Here is a 19,103-nt window from a genome sequence, read left to right as displayed (position 1 = left end):
CAACGACCCCCAACTCTTTGGAGTTGGTCTTTTACCAATAGGGCTAACTTCTGTATACCAGCCCTACATTGTCACAACACAACTGATTGGCTCAAATGCATGAATTTAATTTGAACAAGACTCACCTGTTAATTGAAATGCATTCCACCTCATGAAGCTGGTTGAGAGAATTCCAAGAGTGTGCAAAGCTATCATCAAGGAAAAGGGTGGCTACTTTGAAGAATCTCAAATATATCATATATTTTGATTTGTTTAAAACCTTTTTGGTTACTACGTGATTCCATATGTGTTGTTTCATATGTGTTATTTCATAGTTTTGATGTCTTCACTATTATTCTACAATGTAGAAAATAGTACAAATAAATAAAAACAATTGAATGAGTAGTGTGATTCCATTGAGAGTAATAGCTCTGCGTTGAGGGAATAATGGAATATTGTGATGTTTTTGGGTTGTCATAACTTGTGTGGTTACTGTATCTTGATTTGAAAAGTCTTGGATGAGGACAGATGGTCGGACGTATTGCCAGTGACTCATCTGGGGCACAGCAAACTCTTATTATTTTTCTCCCTCTCTCTGTGTGTCTCATCTCTCCCTCCTGGGTGTGTGCGTGTCAATGTGTTTGCCTGCTGACAGCCTACAGTAAAGACCAGGTGGACATTGCTACCCAGGGCTGGTTCATCGGGCTGATGTGTGCAATTGCTCTCATCATCCTCATCCTCCTCATCGTCTGCTTCATCAAGAGGAGTCGCGGAGGCAAATACCCAGGTAAGGGTTAACAGAAGGGAGTTAAATACCCAGGTAAGTGTTAACAGAAGGGAGTTAAATACCCAGGTAAGGGTTAACAGAAGGGAGTTAAGTACTCAGGTAAGGGTTAACAGAAGGGAGTTAAATACCCAGGTAAGGGTTAACAGAAGAGAGTTAAATACCCAGGTAAGGGTTAACAGAAGAGAGTTAAATACCCAGGTAAGGGTTAACAGAAGAGAGTTAAATACCCAGGTAAGGGTTAACAGAAGAGAGTTAAATACCCAGGTAAGGGTTAACAGAAGGGAGTTAAATACCCAGGTAAGGGTTAACAGAAGAGAGTTAAATACCCAGGTAAGGGTTAACAGAAGAGAGTTAAATACCCAGGTAAGGGTTAACAGAAGGGAGTTAAATACCCAGGTAAGGGTTAACAGAAGAGAGTTAAATACCCAGGTAAGGGTTAACAGAAGAGAGTTAAATACCCAGGTACGGGTTAACAGAAGAGAGTTAAATACCCAGGTAAGGGTTAACAGAAGAGAGTTAAATACCCAGGTAAGGGTTAACAGAAGAGAGTTAAATACCCAGGTAAGGGTTAACAGAAGAGAGTTAAATACCCAGGTAAGGGTTAACAGAAGAGAGTTAAATACCCAGGTAAGGGTTAACAGAAGAGAGTTAAATACCCAGGTAAGGGTTAACAGAAGAGAGTTAAATACCCAGGTAAGGGTTAACAGAAGAGAGTTAAATACCCAGGTAAGGGTTAACAGAAGAGAGTTAAATACCCAGGTAAGGGTTAACAGAAGAGAGTTAAATACCCAGGTAAGGGTTAACAGAAGAGAGTTAAATACCCAGGTAAGGGTTAACAGAAGAGAGTTAAATACCCAGGTAAGGGTTAACAGAAGAGAGTTAAATACCCAGGTAAGGTAATGATGTGGGGTGGGAGTGGGTCAAACATAAATGTAAACGTAATGGGTTATTCAATTACGGAGAGCAGCACCCATGTAAATTCCAAGGCCTTGGTGGAGCTTTGAATACGTTACTCATGTGTGTCTTTTTGGCTTGATCGCTCTTCAGTGCGAGAGAAAAAAGATCTCCCTCTGGATGCAGTGGATCAGAAAGGAGAGGACGGATCATTTGACTACCAGTAAGTATTTTTCCTGAATATGAATATTTCTCATATGTTTGTTCAACGTTGTATTATATGGCCCGATGTTCCCCTGGGAGGTTAAATATGTGTTTCACCAATCAGTGACCGATTCATCTATGCAGATTTTCTATTGTAACACCGTGCAGGAAATAGACCTAGGTATGACTGAGTCATGCAGGCTTATATAGAGGGGGATTTAGTAGGCTTTCGTCTGGTTGGTTTACTTATGTGTGTATATACTCGTCATCATGATTATGATGTATGGTGTTCGGGCTTAGGATCATGCGTAGTAGTGTTTATCTGCATGTACTGGATTTAGACATCAGGAATGAGGCACAGGGACTCTTAGGTCTTGTAATCCTGGTGAATGTTATGACAGGAGTTAGTATGTGTTAGGTGTAGCAATGCATGTGTTCAGTAGTATATATATTTGTTGGTGAGTGATTGTCTTTTGCTCATTCCAGGTCCCACTGATCTATCTCCACTCATTTTTCTCTGTGGGGAATGAGTCTCTCTCTGTCCACCTTTACTGATGAATTAACCCTCTAACTTAACCGTCAAGTCAGCTTACTCACTCTAATCATCCTGATCCTACTTTATTGAAATGGTGCTAAAACCCATGTCCTAAGTTACACAGACAGGTAGAGGGTATGTACACACTTAAATGTGTGGCTACTGTTTGTCACCTAAATCCATAACTAAAGTACATACAGAAGCATCCATACACAGCCTGTCTGGTGTGTATTGTTGTGGTGGTAATACACAGAACCTTTGACCTCTCACATGACCAAAGCTAGTTCCTGAATGGAGATACCTTCTCAGGTGACCCTCATCTCATCCACTGTTGCCATGGTGATGGTCATATCACCGCTGACAGTGTCTTAAGAACTTCAGAAGGAGAGGAAGTGCCCCTGTACTCAACACCCAGTAACACCACACAATCTGTAACCCAAACCCTTAACTGTTCTTATGAGTCTAAAATGGAACATGGCACCTTAATTTACCCAAGCTTTGGGGGCACCTTCTACCTAGACCAGTTACAATGGTTTAGTCAGGTATATTTAGAGTAATTTGAAGATATTTGATTAGTTTTGCTTTTAGAAAGAAATACACCGGATAGGTGCAGTGAATTGTGTCGTTTTACAGGGTCAGCCATAGTAGTATGGCGGCCATGGAGCAAATAAGGGTTAAGTGCCTTGCTCAAGGACACATCGCCATATTTTTCATCTTGACATCTCGTGTATTCAAACTAGCAACCTTTCGGTTACTTGCCCAATGCTCTAAACGCTAGGCTGCCTGCCGCCCAGAAAACGAGCATTGTTTGAGCAGTGTTGTTGTAGGTGTTTATTCTACTTGACAACAAAGTGCGGTGGTTTTAAAGTGTTAAGTGTTTTTAAAAGCACTTGGATGTGTAGTGTGATGTTCAAAGGTGATATCAACCATTATCACTTGTGTGTGAGCAGTGCTCTACTGTAATGTTTATACAAGTGTGTGAGGCATGTCGACAATGGAAAACCAAAGCAAGTCCCTGCTCTCGTCTCTAATCAATGTCTATTAATATTACCCTCTTTCCTACAGTGAAGGTCATTGCTAAGCTCACACAGTGACACACACTCAATAGCACTGGCACTAATCCCTTTGTCTACATAACTCACACGTTGTGTTGGTGTATGTGTATGTGCATGATTGGGCGTCTGTGTGTGTGTGTGTGTGTGTGTGTGTGTGTGTGTGTGTGTGTGTGTGTGTGTGTGTGTGTGTGTGTGTGTGTGTGTGTGTGTGTGTGTGTGTGTGTGTGTGTGTGTGTGTGTGTGTGTGTGTGTGTGTGTGTGTGTGCGTAAGGGTGTGTGTGTGTGTGTAGTCTCTGGCTCTCATACGCTTGTGTGTCACCTGGAGGATGTCTCCTCCCTTCCCTCTCTCTCGCTCTCTCTACTCTCTCCTATCTTCACGTCTCTTCCCTCTCTTCTCCACGCTGAAATGGTCATCTGTCCCTGACAGGAACGAAAATGAGAACGAAAACGAGAACAGGTACTTTGGTTTTGGCACGGCATCCTCCTCCTGGCCTGCGCATGTCTGGGGCAGATACTCCCCTCCAGACTGGGGGGGCTGCCTGCGGGTTTGGGGGTGAGATTGGGGTAGTTCGGGGTAATAGTGGGGGTGCGGAAGTGAGGCAATAACTGTGACGTTAGATCATGGTCTATGACCAACTTCACCCTCCTCCATTTGCACTACTGTTCATGGGGTAGAAGGGGAAAGTGAGAGATAGGTGGTGGAGATGGAGGTGGACACAGTACACCAGCCAATTTAGATATCTCGGTTCCCGGGGTGTCAAACATGTGACCAGGGCGCAGCTGAGACTCTCCGGGTAGTGTGAATACACAGAGAGAAGTGAGAAGAGTGTTGTTTCTACACAGCTTCCGGCAAAGGACTTCAGAAATATGTAGCTAAGCTGTAGCTAATTAACGAAAGCTTCTATAATCAGTCCCCGACTCTTTGGGTATATAGTCTACTTCCATAAAATTAGGTCCACTTTCCCTTCAAGGCAGGTTAATGAATAGGACAATCCCACTTCAGGGCTAAACCATGTTTTGCATCACCGGGCTACCTTGGCCTAACCTTAAGGCTAAGATCATCTATTGCCCTGTGTATCCATGGCCTGGGCATGGCTGTTCCACACCTGCTACCTCACAAGCAGAACAACAGCCGTTACAATAGGCAAAATAACTTAAAGCCCAGGGCTGTTCTGGACCTGTTCAATACAGGCCTCTGGTGGAGAGTTGTCTTGGCAGGGACCAGATCCATCCATGGGTTGTTCAGGGTTAAGAGCAGCAAGTGTTCAATATGGGGCAAGTGAGGCTAATCATAGCTGTGGTTTAAGCGTCGCCTCAGGCTCATGACATTCAAGTGAGAAAAGCGTGTTAGTGTTCAGGGCTCCGCTGAAGTGCGCAGACAGTGAGCCAAGGCTCGGTACTGTGATGGCCTGTTCTTATTACCAGTCTGCAGGATATCACAGGGTTGGAAAAGCAGATGTCATGGTACCACAGGCCTCACTTTAGATCCACAGCTGAAGAGTCACTAATCTCAATATACTCTGAAAGTGTCAATTTAATCAGGTAATAAAGTGTCAAGTAAATCCAGGTAATTTGCAAATGAGAGAGAGAGAGCGAAGGAGAGCTAGAGAGAGAGAGAATATGCAGGGTTTTCTTATCTCTCCCTAGAGAGCTGTCAAGTGTTTCGTGGATCAAGTAGATGATGTGGTGATCCTGAAACTGATCGTAAACACTGAGAAGTCCTGCACCCTTTGTCTCTGTCGAGGCTTTGAGCGTGTTTTCCTACCCTTAAGGTTAATTGCTTTGTTTTTCTTCCAACAGCTGACATTTCAAAAGGCAGCAACCACCAGGTGCAGAGGTGAAGGCTGAGGACGGAAATCAATTTGGGCTCAAGTGAGAGGGAGGGAGGGAGGGAGGGAGGGAAGAAGGTGTAGGGTAGAATCTGATGGAGAGAGGGTTTGGGGAGGGAGGTTGGAAGGTCTTCCGTTGGAGTTTGACACCCTCGAGGAACCAATTTGGGGAATAAGCAGCAGAGAACATTTTGCAACATCTGACAATAAAGCCTTTGTAATGCAGATAAAATATCAACACGTACAACACTATTTCCTCCCTACATCCTGACATTCACTGCTGCTCATGCGCAATAAACAAATGTTTATTCTGTCCCGTTTCGGTTGAGTCGACCTCGGCCTTCAACAGGGTCAAACTGACAGATATGTCGATAAACATAAACATGCAGGAGTCAACTTAGTATGTTCTGGCCCACATGAAAAAAGACTTATGACAAAACATTTGTTACTGCTCTAATGATGTTGGTAACCAGAGTATAATAGCAATAAGGCACCTCGGGGGTTTGTGGTATATGGCCAATATTCCACGGCTAAGCACTGTATCCAGGCACTCCGCGTTGCGTTGTGCATAAGAACAGCCCTAAGAAGTGGTATATTGGCCATATACCACACCCCCTCGTGCCTTGTTGCTAAAATATAGAGTATAGTATTTTTTCATGTGGGGGAGTACTTTTCTTAATTTATGATGTATAAACACTTTGACAGTTCTATCTCTGCATGTGCGTGACTCTATGGCAGTGGTGGCCCACCCTGCTTCTGGAATGCCGCAGTGTGCAAGCTTTTGTTCCAGCCCAGCTTTAACACACTTGATGTAACGTTCTGTGGTTTGTACATTGAAGACTGGTTGATTGTTTGAATCGGGGTGTCAAAGCTGGGCTGGAACAAAAGCCTACACCTTCTGCAGCTCTTCAGGACAAGGTCTGGCCATCCCTGGTCTATGGTGTATCCAGTTTGACTTTCTGTTGTGCTACAGACTCAGCTGTGAGGGCCTTCATTTGCCAATTGCCAAACCCACAGATGCGTTCCTTGATGTAGCTCTGGTCCCGTGTGTTACTTGCGGCTTGAGACGGCTTCAACGGCCTCCATCTGTCCATTCATTCCTCCATAGAAGGCATTTTCTTCAGTTGAAGAAGGTTCAAGCCTCACGTCACACTGTGGACCAGAGCTAGCCTTGATGCACCTCATGACCAGATAGATAGTTATCCCATTTTCCTTTGGCTATGTAAAACCTCATTCTACGGCTTTTTGTTCCGGATCCAATGATTATTGTTCCTTCATCTGTGTTTTTGTTTGTTTGATGTCATAGTATGGGGCAACTATGTATGGGCACCCAAATGTTTTTGACCCACTAGTAAATGTGATTTTAGGTCTATATCACTCAGGTATATTAGCGACCCCCCCCATTCAAGATCTCATTTAGGATCTCATTTTCAGTCCGTGTGTTTATTCAGTATGTTTGTCTGTTCAGTGTGTTTTTAGCCATCTCTGTTTTGTGTTCTTCCTCACCTTACGTATTCTTCCTTTGTCTTTCTGTTTTGGTTTCTGTTCCCATTGGGTCAAATCAAGTTGTTCCTTCAAAAGGTATGGAAGGAGTAGAAGCCTGTTCTGCACAGTGCACACCACAACCAGAATAACCCTGAAGTAATATGCATTATTTACTTTGAGATCGCTCAGACTTCTTGCATTGGATTTTAATCGATTAATATCTAATCACACTCTAATCACAACCTGTTGAATTGACTGAACATTGACCATTCTGTTTTCAATTGAATGAAACATATTCTCACTAAGGTTTAACCAGCTAAAATCCTCATTTAATATGCAAGATATTGTTGATTCCAGTCATGTCGAAGTAAGCGGAGGTGGAAAGTAACAAACTGATGTTGACATTTACGCAATTGATTCCTCTAGTCCAATTGATATGTTAATTGAGCTGGATAATATTCATCTTCATAGAAAAAATGCTCAAATAACAAAGATGAAACTGTTTGTTTTGAAAGCAGTTTCAAGACACTGCAGCTTATTTCAGTAGAATAAAGTATTCCCAGTTACTTTTTTCCACCTTTGCTCCTTTCTTAAAAAATAATCTAATCAGATAATTGAATCATTCTACACCCTCTCATTCTAAAGAGGTTTAAAGTCGAGGGAAAGCTTGGTCTTTTCTACCTCCTCTAAACATTCTGGCTCACTAATATTGCTTGAGCGATAAGGTCAACACACGAAAGCTGGGAAACCCGCGACCTGAGGCAAGTTTTTTTTTTTGTATGACTTTGCCACTCTAGTAGATTTATTCAATTATATAATGTGGAGATGTCCTCATAATTCAGCTGTAATACTCCACTCTTGAGTGGATTTAGAACTATGGACAATAGTTTCGTATTTGCCAGCTGCTATGCTTCTCACCTTATGGTTCGATAAATCTTAGTGAATTTGAGGGTTGTGAAAATCTAATAAGTTCATTTCTCCATCTGCTCAGGTCTACTAAAAATCAAGGTTGTCATTGACCATGCCTGTATACGGCCAATGTCTACATACACTATTGTATGTATGAGAGTGAGTTCTAAACACTCCTCATAAATTCCTCTCTCAGTATATTAATCGATTAAAACATCAAAAACATCCCGTGCAGTTATCCAGTTTCCTCCCATCTATTTCACTCTCTCTATTTTCTGGTCTACTTATCTTCTCTAGACTCTCACTCTCTCATGTATGATAAAATGGCAGCTCTGAGGACTGCGAGTCTTGCCGGTTCCTGCTTGACATTGCTTTTGTATTGCATTTTCTGCGTTCACTGTTACTTTGTTTGCTCAGAATGTTCGTGCTATATTCCCACGACCGACAAACACTTCTGGATCACGATCGGAAGCTACACACGTATCGCTCAGCCTCCCAGATCTGGAATAATACATTAGTTCCATAGTCCCTCGCACAGCAGGCTTACCTGACCGAAGGCAAAGTACGGTGATGAAGAAAACCTAAAAGGGTTCTTCTGCTGTCCCCGTAGGATAACTATTTGAAGAACCCTTTTTGGTTCCAGGTAGAACCCTTTTGTGTTCCATGTAGAGTCCTTTATACAGAGGGTTCTACATGGAACCCAAAAGGGTTCTCCTTTGGGGACAGCCGAAGAACCCCTTTGGAACCCTTTTTTCTAAGAGTGTTGTATCCTGATGGCTAATGTCCAATTGCTGGAACATAAACTTTGAGCTCAGAGCAAGGCTTCAATCGCAGAGGGACATCAGGGAATGCTGTGTCTTTGTTTTTACAGAGGCATGGCTTACGTGAAACTCACGCGACTCTGCTTTCCGACTAGATGGCGTTTCCATTTTCCGTATGGATCGTATGGTGGCTTCTGGTAAGAGTAGGGGAGGTGTATGCTTCCTCATCAACATTTCCTTGTGTAATGAAATTAAAAACATCTCGAGCTCCTGATCACAACCGACCTGGAGTTCCTGATGCTAAAATGCCAACCCCATTATATGTTGAGGACATTCATGTGTATTATTATCACAGCTGTGTACATACCGCCACAAGCAACCAGCAAGGTGGCACTCAGCGAACTGTACAATAACGTTAGCCTGCAAGAAACCTCTCACCCGGAAGCTGTGTTTCTCGCAGGAGATTTTAACCAAGAAAATATTTTTTTAATTATTCTGAAGTATCGCCAACATGTATCCTGCCTCACGAGAGGACCATGCGGGATCATCTGTACACAAACATCCATGACTCGTGCAAAGCAATCCCCCGCCCCCACTTCAGCCAACAAGATCCCGGCTCTATGTTCTTCCTCCATGCCTACAAGCAGAAACTCAAGACGGAGCCACCAACACAGAGAATAGTGAGGAGCTGGACAGAGGAATGAAACTCAATGCTGCAGGACTGTTTTGAGAATACTGATTAGATGTTTTATTTTATTCATCCACCCAGAACTTATCCATTAACATTGAGGAATATACACTGCTCAAAAAAATAAAGGGAACACTAAAATAACACATCCTAGATCTGAATGAATGAAATATTATTGTGCTGACAACAACCCATGGAGGTCTGGATTTGGAGTCACACTCAAAATTAAAGTGGAAAACCACACCACAGGCTGATCCAACTTTGATGTAATGTCCTTAAAACAAGTCAAAATGAGGCTCAGTAGTGTGTGTGGCTTCCACGTGTCTGTATGACCTCCCTACAACGCCTGGGCATGCTCCTGATGAGGTGGCGGATGGTCTCCTGAGGGATCTTCTCCCAGACCTGGACTAAAGCATCCGGCAACTCCTGGACAGTCTGTGGTGCAATGTGGCGTTGGTGGATGGAGCAAGACATGATGTCCCAGATGTGCTCAATTGGATTCAGGTCTGGGGAACGGGCGGGCCAGTCCATAGCATCAATGCCTTCCTCTTGCAGGAACTGCTGACACACTCCAGCCACATGAGGTCTAGCATTGTCTTGCATTAGGAGGAACCCAGGGCCAACCGCACCAGCATATGGTCTCACAAGATGTCTGAGGATCTCATCTCGGTACCTAATGGCAGTCAGGCTACCTCTGGCGAGCACACAAAGAAATGCCACACAACACCATGACTGACCCACCGCCAAACCGGTCATGCTGGAGGATGTTGCAGGCAGCAGAACGTTCTCCATGGCGTCTCCAGACTGTCACGTCTGTCACATGTTCTCAGTGTGAACCTGTGAAGAGCACAGGGCGCCAGTGGCGAATTTGCCAATCTTGGTGTTCTCTGGCAAATCAAAAACGTCCTGCACGGTGTTGGGCTGTAAGCACAACCCCCACCTGTGGATGTCGGTCCCTCATACCACCCTCATGGAGTCTGTTTCTGACCGTTTGAGCAGACACATTTGTGGCCTGCTGGAGGTCATTTTGCAGGGCTCTGGCAGTGCTCCTCCTGCTCCTCCTTGCACAAAGGCGGAGGTAGTGGTCCTGCTGCTGGGTTGTTGCCTTCCTACGGCCTCCTCCACGTCTCCTGATGTACTGGCCTGTCTCCTGGTAGCGCCTCCATGCTCTGGACACTACGCTGACAGACACAGCAAACCTTCTTGCCACAGCTCACATTGATGTCTCATCCTGGATGAGCTGCACTACCTGAGCCACTTGTGTCGGTTGTAGACTCCGTCTCATGCTACCACTAGAGTGAAAGCACCGCCAGCATTCAAAAGTGACCAAAACGTCAGCCAGGAAGCATAGGAACTGAGAAGTGGTCTGTGGTCCCCACCTGCAGAACCACTCCTTTATTGTGGGTGTCTTGCTAATTGCCTATAATTTCCACCTGTTGTCTATTCCATTTGCACAACAGCATGTGAAATTTATTGTCAGTGTTGCTTCCTAAGTGGACAGTTTGATTTCACAGAAGTGTGATTGACTTGGAGTTACATTGTGTTGTTTAAGTGTTCCCTTTTTGAGCAGTGTACATTGTCAGTCACAGGCTTCATTAGAAAATGTGTTGATGATGTTGTACACACAATACCAATCTGGACATAACCCAATCAAAAACCCTGGACGAACAGATAAATCCATACCATGCTGTGAGCCCGTACTGCAGCATTTAATGTCAGCCGAACAAACCACAAAGACTCGGTGGCAAGTGCACTAAGCAAGCAGGGACGAGCTCCGCAAATCCATTCATTCGACAACTCAGACTTGCGACGTGTGGCAAGGACTACAGGATATTACTGACTACAAACCAAAGCCTCCCTCCAAGATGAGTTTAACATCTTCTATGCTCGCTTTGGGGCAGACAATACAGAGCCATCCAAGAAGTATCTCTCTGCTCCGGATGACCAGGTGCTTTCGCTCCTCAAGGCTGATGTGAGGAAAAATCTCAAGAGGGAATATTCACAAAGTCACCAGCCAAATGGCATCTCTGACTGCATCTTCAGAGTGTGGATTGACCATCTCGCGGGCGTCTTCTCTGACATCTTCAACCTGTCCCTATCCCAGGATGCAGTCCCCACTTGCTTCAAGGAGACCACCATTGTTCCAATGCCCAATAGTTCACATGCCCAAATGACTATCGCCGCGTCGCCCTCACCCGTGTCATCATTTAGTGCTTTCGAGAGGCTGGTCATAGCCTACATCATGGCCAGCATGACAGGTACACTGGACCCACTCTAATTTCCCTGACGCTCCAACAGATCCAATGAAGATGCCATTTATATCGCTATTCACACGGCCCTTACACATCTTGACAAAAGGAACACCTACGTGAGAATGCTGTTCATTGACATCAGTTCACCATTCAACACTATTGTTCCCTCCAAGCTCGTCACCAAGCTTAGAGCCCTGGGCCTACCTTCTACAGCTGGATCCTGAACTTCCTTATGGACCACAGGCTGTGAAGATTGGCAATAACCTCCTCCACACTGATAACCAACATCAACCAGTCAGCCTATAGGGAGGATGTAAGTGAACTGGCACATGCCCTGATCCACATCAACCGGACTGCAGAAGAGAGAGTCAGTAGTTTTAAATTCCTCGGGGTCCATGTAACCGATTACTTGATATGAACCAACAATACCACCACTCTTGTCAAGAGGGCGCAACAGTGCCTCTACCTCCTAAGGCGTCTGAAGAAATTTGGCATGCCACCCCGGGTCCTCTCCAAATACACCATTGAGAGGGTCCTTACCAGTTTCATCATGGCCTGGTAACGGAATTGCTCCGTCCACAACCGAAGGCCCTCCAGTGTGTGGTGAAGATGGCCCAGTACATCACTGAGACACTTTGTATCTACAATCCATCAGACTGCTGAACACCTGACCAGAACTGAACACCTGCTCTGATTCTCTACTCACTCACTCACTCACTCACTCACTCACTCACTCACTCACGCACACACATGCACACACACATCACAACTGTTGCTACCAGACTCTTATTTACTATTGTTGATACTGTTCGGTCTGGTTTCCTTGGTAATATTTGGTTGATGACCTGTGTGCTCAGTTGATTTGGTGACTGCATGGAGCATGCTCAGAGCCATGACTTCAGGTAATCTCTGTCAGATTATATTCCGACGTAGTTTGTCTACTAACTGGCCAGCCTTGATACGGTACGACACCATCAAATCACCGAAGAAAATGTCAAAACAGTCTGGTTTGTAGATCGATCCTTTCTACAGCCAAGATAAATATTCAACACCTCCAAGTATGATGGAAAGACTGTTGAAGAGCTAAACTTGTATATTTTTTCTCTTCCCTCTGCTCTGGTAATGCCTTTCTGCTGTTTGCTATCTGCCTGTTGTAAGAGTCTAGAGAGCTAATGTTGGTTGATAGCACCAGTGTCCCTCTGCATGACAGTTCTCTCTCCCTACTGCAGAGGTAGAAGACATAGGGACATGTTCTGAACTGAGATACGCTCACCTACTCTAACTTGAGCTTTCACACAAACTGCAACACTCTGCTTTGTGTGTGAGCTTGAAGTTAATTCACAGATCTCACATCAGAACATAGTCCAGGCTGAGTGGCATGTGTATGTATGAGAATGCGTTGGTTTGAGCATTTAAGGGCAACATACAGCTTCCCCAATGACTCAGCGGTGCTGTAGCAGTTATTGAAGACTACAGTATTTATTTCAGCAAGCTTATATTATTGCACTCTGGTTGACAACTGCCAGTGTTTTTATATCATAGCTAAAAGCAAGTATCGATGTTGTTCCAAAATTGTTTTTTTTTAAGTGATTGGGTTCCAGTGTGAACTGAATGACCTCAGCTTCAGTCTGTGATGATCTGTAAGAGAAAGGACTGCGGAAAACTACAATCAACACTTCTCTTGTATACAGTTGTTCCCTTCCCCAGTTCTCCTCTGACCCCTGACCCCTATTCTCTCTCCCCCTTAACCTTTGGGACGGTAAGGACTCACTTGCGGTGATGACCGTGTCGATGACTTCACAGGCGGAGTCTAACCTTTGACTTTTTTACCCTTTGTAGCAGCGACGAGGACAACAAGCCTCTGCAGGGCAGCCAGAACTCTCTGGACGGCGGGGTGAAGGAGAGTGACGACAGCCTGGTAGACTACGGCGAGGGAGGGGATGGCCAGTTCAACGAGGACGGCTCCTTCATTGGCCAGTACACAGTCAAGAAGGACAAGGACGAAACAGAGGGCAATGAAAGCTCAGAGGCCACCTCACCCGTTAACGCCATCTACTCGCTGGCATAACCCCCCCGCCCGCCTCGGCCTGGGGATCTGAGGAGCTCCCCTTAGCGGTCGGAGGGTGCTATTACCACCACTACTACTACCACACACACACAAACACAGATATGAATATGAATATATATATATGAATCTATAAAAACACGTATACACACGTAAACACACAGCGCCTGCCTGGAAACTGTTTGTCCTCTTTAAGCGGACGGAGAAACCATTCCTCTGAGAAATAAGGGGGTGCGAATGGAATGGAAGCTACCATATACAGTGAGCCAAGCCTTTATTGTCAGCTCCAGAAAATGGCTTGCCGAGGCAAAGTTTGGGAATCTTGAACAGTACCAGTTTCTCTATGCTCCTCCTCCTCCTGCCCGTCACACAGACTTTAGTGTGCCTAAAGGGCTGACCTCAACTACAGAGGACTAAGAGGCAACGCAGAGGTTTTCAAGCATTTTGTGTGGCACTAGAGCTTTTTTGTTTTCAACGTCCTCAGCTTTTCCCGCAATCCCCCTCTTCGTCCCTCACATATCACGCCCCCTGTGTCTTTACCCAGCATTCCTAGGGAAGGAGACACAGACGCTCCTCCTGTGAACATATCAGCTACGGACCACCAACATAGCAGGATGTCGGCAGATATGTTTATCATATTGATATTTCCGCAAAGAGAGATAATTCTGGTACAATAGACGAGTCATTAGAATATATTAATGCTGTAAACACTGCTAGCTCACCTTCTAGTGCGCTGCAAAACTATGCACTACCACCACCTCATGTTTTTGGGTAAAGTCTGGTTATGAATTCAATTTTTTTTTTGTGTGTGTTGATTCTCACAGGTTTAAAGAAGAATAACTTGCTTAATGAAATGGTATCGTTCCCTCCCCATCCCGCTGTGGTAAATGTACTTCTGATTCACCTCCAATCTCAAGTCGTGTGGAGATATTCAAAAATGGCCACAGCTATAGCAATGCCATTCCTGCCTCAAGCTTTGTTATGGTACAAGCCTATACTATGTCAGTTATAAATGACATTTGAAGAAAAAAAATGTTTTCAAGCATGGTAGTACTTTAGTGCAAGAGACAAAGGAAAAGTAGCATGGAGAGGAGGTTTGCTCTGCTTGGTAAACTGCTGTAGACTGTCTGTCCATCTCTATGGTGAATGGTGCTCCAAGGAGGTGACTCACTTCTTGTTTACTTCCTGTTTAGCATGGCTGTGATCCTTAGGCTAGGCTTGATCGGCACCTCTTTCGTCTGCTTCTTTTATAACTGGTCTCGTTATGGGACAGGCAGAATCTGTAGTGGCATGTCTTCACCTTCAAACTTCTCGAAATGATTTGGAATTATAATTGACTCTTGAAGTCAAAACGAAACGAAATACTGCTACAAAACATATTCAATGTCTTTGAATATAGGATACAGACAACTCTGTGAAGGTAATGAACGTCCCTGCAGATTCCACCTGGCCCCTAGTCATCATTGTCATACGAAGTCAGTATGTCAAGGAAGTGTGAAGAAGTTAGAACACATCGATACTAATACATTGGTGGACCTCCATTTTACCATTTGATCCTTTCAATAGTAGAACTCATTCATGAGTCTTCCTTGATGTTTCACCTCTTGAAGCGGTAGAAAGCTCAACACCCACTTTTACAACCTATCACAACAGCGTTACTAAAGTCTTTCACGTTAAATCAAATAGATCTTAGCTATATAAAAAAAATGACAATTAGCTAACAGAGGTCACATTGTATTTCAGATGACTATTTTATATTTTAATTTATTACATTATGTCAATAGTGTTAATTAATATATTAGTAATTCACTCATTAATTGTTGAATACACATTTTTGACCAACTGAATTAATGGTATCACATCAGAGCCCACTCTGAAAGCCACGATAAAAAACTTAACGGGATTTGTTATTGTACATAAGAAAAGGAAATTCTGCTGTATGACTCATCTTTTGTTGCTATGGGTATTCTTCTGTAAACTAACAACATTGACTGTCACCATTAAAGACGTTGTGTCGATCTATTCATTGTGCTGCTCTTCATGTTGAGTATTCATGTTTGTATTACTGTTAATATTCCATGTTGGTATTAGAATTTATTTAATATAACTTTAACTTAACACAGAAATGTAACATTGCTTATTTGTTTGACATACTGTAACTGTGCGTACACGTAAGTTCTGAAACAATATGTCTTTGTAAATATCTATCAGAAAAACTGCTTTATGAGTAAAGAAATAGTCACAAGTCTGTATCCACCAAGCAAATGTACCTGGTGCATCCCAAGAATGATGTCATGTGGACCTTTGCAATGTAGCTTTGATTACGATTGGGATTGGGGACTCAAAATGACTCAATTGATGTTGTCCCTAATAACAGCTTTGAAATTGTAATATATGGCTTGTGACTTGTCTATCGGTCCGTCATTTTTCTGATTATCACTAATTCAAAAGAAACAGTTGAGAAATAACACTATGTTGTGGAACAGGTATAAAGTAGTCAGCCACATTTATGGTGTAAATAAAAAGTGCTAATGAAATGTGTTGTTGTAGCATACTGCACACACCTGTTCAATAGGTATGAAAAAAAAAGCATTTGCTGAGGTAACGGATAGCCAATTTACCCCTATTTTGTTTGTTTTTGTATTGTCGTCTCTTAATAAGGCAACCCCAGACTTTCTCAAGGCTGCACAGACTCATTCTCCCATCATGCCATTCACCTAACATGCCTGCTGCTCCACTCCTCTTGGTGACAGCCCAGTGGCTGGTGGCCATTTTGAAAGGGACAGATTTGGTCGTGTGCTTCATTATTTAAAGAGATGTCTTGTGTTCTGCCTTCCTCCTCATCTTAGACTTTTAAAAAATGTAATATACTGTATGGCCATCAACATCCTCTGTTAACGGGTCCTCTTTAAACCTTCTTTCTCCAGTATATCAAAGCAAGTTTTGACCCATTTTGTTTTTCATGTTGTTTCTTTGTGGTAAAGTTCACCGTGACCACCGGGTAGTGACTACATTAGCCTACCATGCACAGACACCTGACCACTGTATTAATATGAGGACACAGGAGGCCAGGAGTGCTGGCAGAGACACAATACAGTGCCTTTCCTGTTGCTATATGCTCTCCTCAACAAGACAAAGTGCACAGAGAGACAGTCCAATCACGAACCTCCAACAACCCTTAAAAACGACTGAATCACAGAATGTTCGATGACGGATTTGGCCTTGAACTCACCGTTGTTTGAGTTCTGTACAAGCCCTTTCCCCTGATAGCCGTTCTCCTTTCCCCGTATGGATCCGTAAGGGGTAATTAGTGAACTGGCTAGAAAACAGAAAATATAATAATGCATATTTGCTGATACACAGTGCTTTCTTCTGTATTTTTATTTGTTTGAGCACGTTTACTGGAGGTGCATAAGGAGTAGTGTTTTTTTGTTCCGTTTGTAATGTGTGTATCATCGACACGACTCCTCCCTTAGAATAGCAAATAACTTTTCAACTATCAAGGGGTAACAAAAATGTAAAAGTATCAATGTGCATTTTCACAGCTTTGAGTTCACTTGACTTTTAGATTCTGCAAAACTGCGGTTTTATTCTTCAACGAGATGCCCATAACAATTATAAAATTGGCGCATGTATTGTTATTGTTCATGTTCTTGTTATTTGAAATGATTTTAATTTCTGCTTTTTACTTTTACAATTATAAGTGTATCAAAGCAGCTCGTCCGTCAAGCCTCGACTCGCAAAAGAACAGCTTTTGTAACGTACATCTAATCAACGGAGAAATGGCATATTAATATATTCACAATGTATGCGTGTATGATGAGATGTTGCAACTTCGGCTAGAAACGCCTTCTTTATAGTAAAGCATTCTCTTTTTCTCTAAATCCTGGCTATTGTCTTTATCTGCTACGGTTCTGTCCATGTCAACACTACTCGTACTATTCAATCACTTCCCAGAGGCTGGAAACTTCCAAATCCAGAAAAAGGTAATTGTTTACTGTGTTTACTGAGTATATTCGTGCATCAGTCAATGTTTTATTACAAAAACTGTTTGAAATTCTATACACATACAGGTATACATTCTTGGAGCTTTGAAATAGTTTTTTTTTATCAGTCTAGGTTTAGCATTAAAGTTTAAAGCACTACTGGACCCTGGCCCAGTCTAGTTTTAGCCACCAAACAGCCCTACCATAAGTAACTTACTAATTTGTCTTCTGATGTACCGGGAATGCAGTCTCCACTAACAAGGGAACATTACCTTTAAATTTCAATCAAACCTTTAAACTTCTGCGATACGGACTGGCCTTTGCTCTCAAAGGCCTAAATGAAGTACTGTAGCTGCTAATTAGTCATTCATTCATCAGCTGTGTCATTAATTGGGAACTGTTAAGTAATTATTAGACAGGTAAAAGAAAGTGGAATACTATGATTCACAGTAGAACTGTTTGTAAGGACCATGTCACTAAAGTGGATCATGGTCGTTGCTCTACAGAGATTCTGAATGATAAAGAATTCGCTACACTGAGACACTTAGAAGGGACACACAAAGGGAGTCCCTTCACAGGGACGCAGTCTAACATAGAAGTCCCTTCACAGGGACGCAGTCTAACATAGAAGTCCCTTCACAGGGACGCAGTCTAATATAGAAGTCCCCTCACAGGCACACAGTCTAATATAGAAGTCCCCTCACAGGGATGCAGTCTAATATAGAAGTCCCCTCACAGGGATGCAGTCTAATATAGAAGTCCCCTCACAGGGATGCAGTCTAATATAGAAGTCCCCTCACAGGGATGCAGTCTAATATAGAAGTCCCCTCACAGGGATGCAGTCTAATATAGAAGTCCCCTCACAGGGACGCAGTCTAATATAGAAGTCCCCTCACAGGGATGCAGTCTAACACAGAAGTCCCTTCACAGGGATGCAGTCTAACACAGAAGTCCCCTCACAGGGAAGCAGTCTAACACAGAAGTCCCCTCACAGGGACGCAGTCTAATATAGAAGTCCCCTCACAGGGATGCAGTCGAACACAGAAGTCCCCCTCACAGGGATGCAGTCTAACACAGAAGTGCCCTCACAGGGACGCAGTCTAACATAGAAGTCCCCTCACAGGGAAGCAGTCAAACACAGAAGGTTCTACAGCTGCAACATCGAGAGCATCCTGACTGTTTGCATCACAACCTGGTACGGCAATTGCTCGGCCTCCGACCGCAAGGCACTACAGAGGCTGGTGCGTACGGCCCAGTATATCACTGGGGATAAGCTACTTGCCATCCAGGACGTCTACACCAGGCAGTGTCAGAGGAAGGCTCTAAAAATTGTCAAAGACCCCAGCCACCCCAGTCATATACTGTTCTCTCTACTACCGCATGCCAAGCGGTACCAGAGTGCCAAGTCTAGGACAAAAAGGCTTCTCAACAGGTTTTACCCCCAAGCCATAAGACTCCTGAACACCTACTCAAAGGACTATCTGGACTATTTGCACTGTGTGCCTCCCCCCAACCCCTCTTTTACACTGCTGCTACTCTCTGTTTATTATATATGCATAGTCACTGTAACTATACATTCATGTACATACTACCTCAATTGGCCCGACCAACCAGTGCTCCCACACATTGGCTAACCGGGCTATCTGCATTGTGTCCCGCCACCCACCACCCGCC

At 43.7% G+C, this 19,103-nt stretch overlaps 1 protein-coding gene across 20 annotated transcripts in view; it reads left to right on the top strand.

Annotated features, from left to right (window-relative positions):
• Positions 1–17,327, top strand: part of LOC118388822 (neurofascin) — a 156,106-nt gene extending 138,779 nt beyond the window's left edge. For 13 of the 20 annotated variants that reach the window (XM_052527115.1, XM_052527117.1, XM_052527114.1 and 10 more), the window contains 5 exons: positions 635–766; positions 1,814–1,883; positions 3,882–3,911; positions 6,850–6,924; positions 13,218–17,327. In XM_052527115.1, the coding sequence (XP_052383075.1) occupies positions 635–766; positions 1,814–1,883; positions 3,882–3,911; positions 6,850–6,924; positions 13,218–13,446 (536 nt within the window). In that variant the 3' untranslated portion in view covers positions 13,447–17,327. Of the gene's footprint in view, positions 1–634; positions 767–1,813; positions 1,884–2,350; positions 3,731–3,881; positions 3,912–6,849; positions 6,925–13,217 lie in introns of those variants that run through there. The other 7 variants (XM_052527120.1, XM_052527119.1, XM_052527127.1 and 4 more) reach the window with 3 other exon arrangements.
• Positions 17,328–19,103: the final 1,776 nt, after the last annotated feature.

This window comes from Oncorhynchus keta, chromosome 10 (assembly GCF_023373465.1).
Source record: "Oncorhynchus keta strain PuntledgeMale-10-30-2019 chromosome 10, Oket_V2, whole genome shotgun sequence".
NCBI classification, from domain to species: domain Eukaryota; kingdom Metazoa; phylum Chordata; class Actinopteri; order Salmoniformes; family Salmonidae; genus Oncorhynchus; species Oncorhynchus keta.
This window is presented reverse-complemented; position numbering and strand designations above follow the sequence as displayed.